We start from the raw sequence: 7443 nt of genomic DNA, 5'->3' as shown, positions 1-7443 counted from the left end.
CGTTATACGTTATATCGCAATACTACATAACGTTATACGTTATAACGTATTACCATATAACGTTATATGTTATATAGTAATAGTATATAACCTTATACGTTATATCGTAATAACACATAACGTTATACGTTATAAAGTAATACTACATATCATATGATATCATATATCGTTATATCATATGACCATATAACGTTATACGTTATATCGTAGTACTACATAACGTTACACGTTATACGTTATGTCGTAATACTATATAACGTAATGCGTTGTAACGTAATACTACATAAAGTTATACGTTATAACGTAATACTACATATCGTTATACGTTATATCGTGATACTGCAAACCGTTATACGTTATATCGTAATGCTACATAAAGTTATACGTTATATCGTAATACCACGTAACGTAATACGTTATAACATAATACTATATAACGTAATGTTATGAAATGTTTAACTATATAGCGTAATATGTTATAATGTAATACTATATAACACAATACTATATAACATAATACTATATATGAATATATGTTATAACTTTGTACTGTATAATGTAGTTCTATAATACTTAATACTATATAATATGGTACTATAGTACGTAATACATTGTAACGTGATACTGTAGAACGTAATTATATGTATCGTAATACTTTATATCGTAGTACATTATAACGTATTAATATATAACGTTCTGTAATGTAGCGTGATATTTTATTACCCGATAGAGTATAATGTGATATATTTTGACGCTATATGATATATTCTTAGCTGATAAAGAAGCTGTACAGTCTATCTACAAAACTACCCAAACTAACGCAAGTAATTGTATCAAGCAATTAGCATAGGGATCGAAATGTTTATCCGTTAACGAAAAATATACGCTAAGCATATATGTAAAAAATGCAACATTATGAATATAAATAAAAATAACTGTCTTTTTGGAAATACTTAAAATTATTATCGCAAATATTGAGTTTGAGATATAATCTTTCAGTTGTGGAATGTTCTTATATGTAGGCTGTTTCAGTTTAATATTGTTGTTTATATTAGTATTTCTTTTGCAGGGCGCAGTTTTCTGTATAAGTCTATGAGCAAAGCGGTACAAAACTTTTTTGGATGAGATATTCAATCCTTCGTATTCTTTGTATCAAATGTTTTTAACCATTTCTGTTTAAATAAATTGCTTCTATTAGTATCAATTCTTTATCTTCATCAAATAATTTACGCAAAACATATTAATTTATAATTATTTTATTATTAGTATCACTTTTAATATAATTCAGCTGAAGATACAAGTTTGGATAATTTATCATTTGTTTTCTCCTTAAGTTAACCAGTGATTTTCATATCTATATCAACATTCCTTCTAAAATCTGTTTTTAAAATCTCAGTTTAAAGCTCCTTTCCTATTGTGAAAAATTATGTTAGTATTTCGAGTCCATCTTGATTATATACAGAGTGATATATATACGTATATATATTGATTTTGTAATGTACAATTGTAATATGTATAATAATATGCATATTTCTAAATTCTTATAGGCGTGTTACAAAATGCCACAGACAAATGTACCTCGTTTCACTTTTTGTGCCAGTACTACAGAATCGATAACATTGCATGTGACATGAAAGTGGTAAAAACAGGAATGAATCGGTAAAACTGGAAGTGACATAATAGTGGTAAGAAGGCTGGTAAAACTCCAATCTCTGTTGTATTGCATAATTTAATGTCACTTCATTCTTTATGTTACGTTCATCTTATATGCTCCTCGTATTTGGTATGTGCCTATGTGCAATAATGATGCAATTTTATTTGGCTAGAATTTTACATGACAGGTTTACTAAAATCAACATAAAGGTTACATTACGTGAAACTTAAATTCAAATTTGGTATCAATTTTCAACAACAAATTATGTACATTCAATTAATCGGTTTCAATTTACTTGTCATTTATCGTTATTACATTGTGTAATAGTAAAAATTTGTTTTTTTTTATTTATTTATTTACTATATACATTTAATTATATTGATAATTCTGATAAATTTTATAATAACTGCAACAATAACTTGTCGGTTATTTTATTAAATCATAATTTACAATCTCAACGTATATATGTCGTGTTTTATTTTCATAGCGATAAGTTTATTATTTTCTGAATTTGCATATGAAATGGCCTGGTCTGGGAGATTTCACGCAAAAAACAATCATGATCTTATACAACATCTTAAATGTAAGTAATATAAATAGAACTTTGCAATTACATTTACTACCAAAAGAAAGTTAAATGTAAACCACATGTCTTTTTGATTTAGCATCAAGAATAATTAAATCAGACAGAGTTTATGAAGCAATGTCTTCTGTAGATAGAGGAAATTATACCTGTTCTGGCTATGCATATATAGATTCTCCACAGGATATTGGCTATGGTGCAACTATAAGTGCTCCTCATATGGTATACAGATATCAATTGAATTTAAATCTGTGATTTAGTGCAAGTGCCGATGTCATTATTTATAATGCTTCCCGCTGTTTCAAATTCCTTTCGCAGCAACGACAAAAAGAATGAATTAAAGCTTATGATATTTGTGATTTTTATAGTGACTTTGGTATTTTTTTACAGTATTTATTTTATAAAAAATGTTGTCATTAGCATATACAAATGCCATTATAATCATTTTCAGATAAAATTTTCAGATAGAACTTGAAATTGTCGTGTTTTATATAGAATATACAATTGCTTATAAATTCAATATTGAGTTAAAGTCATTTTTGAAAAAATATGACATTGGCACTTTTTGTACCAAGCCACAGAAACATAATATAGAAAATATGTCAGTGAAATTGATAAATTAAAATTATTCAGCATGCATATGCTTTGGAAATACTTGAAGATAAGCTGTGTGATGGTGCTAGAGCATTAGATGTTGGTTCTGGTTCTGGATATTTAACAGCATGTATGGCAATGATGTTAGGAACAAATGGATTAGCTATAGGTATTGAACATATTTCTGAACTTAAAGCATTTGCTATGCAAAATATTCAGAGAGATAACCCAGAACTTCTTGAAAGCGGTCGTGTTCAATTAGTTGGTAATTATTTTCTAAATTTTATACAAATATGTGGATTTGTATACTTCATATAAAAATATGTAATATTCCACATTTGTTCTAATATTTATATATTATATCCTAGTTGGAGATGGAAGATTAGGATATCCAGAAAAAGCACCATATGATGCTATTCATGTGGGAGCTGCTGCTAAAGAAATGCCTCAAGCTGTAAGAAAAAACTTAATTACTTAATGTTATACAGAAATATATTATATAATCACTAAAATATTTATTACACAGTTAATTGATCAACTAGCTCCTGGAGGACGTTTGGTGTTACCAGTGGGTCCAAGGAACTCAGATCAAGTCTTAGTACAGGTTGATAAAACAAAGGATGGGAAAATTAAGAAAAAGTCTCTTACAGGTGTAGTTTTTGTTCCATTAACAAGTAAAGATAAACAACATCCTTCATGAGATACATGCATGCTCCAATAAGTGAGCAGGCTTTTTTCTGTGAATTAAATGCAAATGATAAATAAAGCTTATAGGTTTTAGTTATATATGCACTAATATATATACACAAATACTTGCAAATAAATAAAGTACTTGCAAAAGAACTAAAAAAGAAAAGAAAATCTTAGATGTAGGCATTATAAGTATCAATATATTTCAAATTGCATGTAATATAAATGTAGTTACAAACATCCATAAAAAGTAGATATTATGTAATATATTCAATAATATATCAACGATAATTCACAGGACACGAAATGCCTCCTATAACGGAATTTTTTCTGTTAAATTAAATATTCTATCTAGTTTAAAGGGTTTAATAACACATTAACAATGAATTGAACTACATTCTTTTATTATTAATACTTATAGCTAAATACAAATTATTATATTATGTTACAGTTTTAGTTTTGACAAACTAGTTTTGACAAAGATTGAAAGATACATCATAATTTATTGCATTCTTCGATTTCTTAAAGATACATTATGTAAATGTATAATAAAATTGTACCTTTCCATATATGCAATCAATTAAGTCTTTATGTATCAGCATTTGAGATCTATTAGATGTAATTTGGCACATACAATTATTTCCATTCTATACACAAAACATTTTCTATGTTCATAAACTGATCAAATTTTACTATATAAATATTTAAAGAAAGCTTCAAAAATAATTTACTATGATATATCAAACATTACATTCATAAATTTTGTCATAAAGTATAAAATAAAATTATTTAATTTGATCCAATATTGTGTCTTGTGGTCCTGTTTTATTTTAATATAGAGGGCAGTATTTATATATTCCTTTGGTTCAGACACAAATTGTACAATTAAAGTGCTTTAACTATAAGCAAACTGAGTGCAGAACCTGATATCAATCCTATACCAAGGAAAGCTCCCATCATAATACATGCGATTTCCTTCTCTTGAGAATCTACAACCCTGTATAAAAATCCTTAGTATCAAACTAATAAAAATTTATTAAGTTAGTATATATAATAACTTACATAGGAGTTAAAATAAACGATAAATTACATAGATAGCCATTACTGATGGCAAATGCAACAGTCATTAAAATATAATAAAGATCATTATGAATATAAACAGAAAGATGATGTCGAGGCTGAGCATTACAAAATATAAAAGCTGGTACAAAGATGACTCTCATCAGACTTAAAAATACGACTTGCCATGGTTTATTTTTTGGCTAAAATATTAATTTAAATATTATTATAGTAACAAAAAAGTATATATTTTCAAATAGCGTTTATACATACCCATTGAAAAATGCCTGATAATATTCTTCCAGTATAATCACCACAACTAAAAATGAGGTAGGTCACCACAGGTACAAAATAGATATCTATAAAACATATAAAGAAGCTATAAAAATTTTATAACTATATAAAATTCAATTGCAAGACTTACCATTCCATACATAACCTTTGCCTTTATACTGACTGTCCACTAACACAGTAAGTGCAGGGTATACAGAAAAGGATATCAAAAATACTAGAAATACATTAATACCATAATGCCAAATTCTTTTAATAATACGCATATAAGATATTGTAGTGCCTTGCGAAAAAGTTACTTCTCCAGTTATTGAATAATCTGCTTCTACATTTTCAGACAATTTTTCTACCATATGATATCTGAAGAATACCTATGGTAAAAAATAAATGATATCCATATGACATTATAATTTAAGTTTTCTCCTCAGTTCGTAATAGATTATTTTGTTACATGTCTGTTATTATCATAAGCCACTTATAAAACACCTGTATAATAAATATCATTATAGAATGCTAAATTACTTACTGCTTTTTCTAGAATTATATATGCAATCAAAGATAAGAACAATATAACATCTCCAATTATAAAATAAACTAGACCTGAAAGTACAGGACTAGCACCAATCCAAAGAGAACATATTTCTGCTGTAGCAGTAATAATTCCTCCAAGAGCTTGCCCACTTGACATAGCTGTTATATATTTTGGAGAAAAGCGTCCAGCAATACCCATTAAACTCCCTCCAAAAATTGCACTTGCAGCTATAAGAACACAATATAATATCACTATTTTATCTAATTTAAATATTGTAATATTCAATAATACTTCAAATTCTGGTGATATACCATTGACACATGCCACTGTGATCAAGGTAATTATTAAAAATGTTCCCTGCCCTAAAACCAAAGTTAGTATATTACTTTAAATGTAAAATATATAATTTTATTCTGAATATTATTTTTTTATTAAACTTACATTTGTCCGTATTTATTTTAACAAACATTGTTGTTAGAATAAAAAATAATAATATTGTGCATTGAGAGCCCACCATTCTTACTCTTAAGGGAATTCTGTTATTTTAATACATTGTTATATTGTTTATATAGTTTAGTTGTTAGTTATATAGTTAAAAATTTCTTTTAATTTATATATTGCGCTAATTCCTTCTTATTATATGATTACAGTTTTATTTTACTTACCTTTTACTAATAAATGCATTTACAATTAAAAAAAATGTATTTGGTAGTGCACTTGCTACACTTATATATGATGTAAAACTAGCTTGGAGATCAGTTTTTTTTTCTAAATTTTCCATATGAGTGTAATTAATACCTTTTGTAGAATTTTTCTGTATCTCTCGAAATTTATACAACCAATAATCATCAGCTGTGATGAAAAAGCTCCAAGGAATTAATGTATTTATACCAAGTACATAAAAAACGATATATGCAAGATTATATCTGCAAAGTATAATTTCCAACATTATGTAAATTTTTTAAATACATATATGTACATATTCATACAGTAATAAATTATGTATTCATAATAATGAATTAAATTATTTTAAACAGTTTTTACTTATCGCTCGGTTCATATTGATTTAAGAATGGTTTTTCATCTGGAACAGAAATATTTGGATCATCAGCTTCAGTTTCTAAATCATCTTCAAATTCACTGTCTGATACACCTCCTAGCAAAGGTCTTCTATTTATAGAATATGACATGGTAAAACTAAAAATATTTAAAAAATTATTACATTGTTACAACATTTACAAAATTATAAACATTGTGATATACTATATATATAATATGCTACATAAATAAATAAATTTTATCATAAAGTTGCAATGAATATAATCATGTGCAATGAATATAACATTAATTAGACATAATTATATTTATATTTGGTACTTACAGTACTATATACAAAGCAGCAACAATGTCTCAACAAATTTTCTCTTGATAATTTATATACATTTAAAGCACTAGTTATTTACATGTTGATAAATAATCAAAGTAAATTTCTTTTAACGTTATCGAATTTAACAGGTGTAAAAGCTTTCAATGACCATGTTCAGTAAACCACGTCTATGAAACGATTGACAAAGTCCTCAGTACATTATTGTTTTACAGTCTCAAAAGACTTAATACCGTCCGTAAATATATATATATATAAGTTATTTCCTTGACCACCTGTGATTAAGTACAGATATAAAAACCAAATACTGTGGCATTATAGTATTATATTAATCCCAATGTTCTCCTTTCACCATTACTTATTTGTGTGTATAGACATAAAACAGCTGGTACATAATACAAATATGACATAAGGCATTAGGTATCAGTGTTAATGATGTATTATTAAAACCAAAGAGTAGGGATACTCTTTGGTTAAAACTATGCAATGCATCATATGGGAACAAAATATCAGTAAACTAGGACATTCTAAACTGGTAGTACTTATTTTACTGATTAAAACTGGGGTTTATATTGTGCATTGTATATGATAATTTAACCAATCAAATATAACGTTTTATTTTTATTTTTACTGATCGCGTACAACACGTATATACA

General features: G+C 26.8%; 2 protein-coding genes across 5 annotated transcripts; one reads left to right on the top strand and one right to left on the bottom strand.

Moving 5' to 3' along the window:
- The first annotated feature begins 1576 nt into the window (after window positions 1–1576).
- Window positions 1577–4092, top strand: LOC122566911 (protein-L-isoaspartate(D-aspartate) O-methyltransferase-like). 4 transcript variants are annotated; one of them, XM_043724850.1, is made up of 6 exons: window positions 1577–1685; window positions 2142–2237; window positions 2320–2459; window positions 2871–3096; window positions 3200–3285; window positions 3358–4092. In XM_043724850.1, exons 2-6 carry the CDS (start codon window positions 2177–2179, stop codon window positions 3529–3531), a joined length of 687 nt encoding a protein of 228 aa, XP_043580785.1. In that variant the 5' UTR covers window positions 1577–1685; window positions 2142–2176; the 3' UTR covers window positions 3532–4092. The 4 variants fall into 4 exon arrangements, with proteins under 4 accessions (XP_043580785.1, XP_043580782.1, XP_043580783.1 ...); XM_043724847.1 differs by having other exon boundaries at window positions 1630–1783; XM_043724848.1 differs by lacking the exon at window positions 1577–1685 and adding an exon at window positions 1745–1783 and having other exon boundaries at window positions 2172–2237.
- Window position 4093: 1 nt separating this feature from the next.
- Window positions 4094–7420, bottom strand: LOC122566901 (equilibrative nucleoside transporter 3). The gene is made up of 10 exons (XM_043724831.1): window positions 6785–7420; window positions 6448–6600; window positions 6069–6329; window positions 5845–5939; window positions 5715–5765; window positions 5398–5630; window positions 5005–5242; window positions 4854–4939; window positions 4584–4783; window positions 4094–4518 (listed from the first exon to the last, which is right to left on the bottom strand). Exons 2-10 carry the CDS (start codon window positions 6591–6593, stop codon window positions 4407–4409), a joined length of 1422 nt encoding a protein of 473 aa, XP_043580766.1. The 5' UTR covers window positions 6594–6600; window positions 6785–7420; the 3' UTR covers window positions 4094–4406.
- Window positions 7421–7443: the final 23 nt, after the last annotated feature.

Source organism: Bombus pyrosoma, linkage group LG4 (assembly GCF_014825855.1).
Source record: "Bombus pyrosoma isolate SC7728 linkage group LG4, ASM1482585v1, whole genome shotgun sequence".
NCBI classification, from domain to species: Eukaryota; Metazoa; Arthropoda; class Insecta; order Hymenoptera; family Apidae; genus Bombus; species Bombus pyrosoma.
The sequence above is the reverse complement of the archived record's forward strand: the minus strand, read 5'-3'. Positions and strand labels throughout refer to the sequence as shown.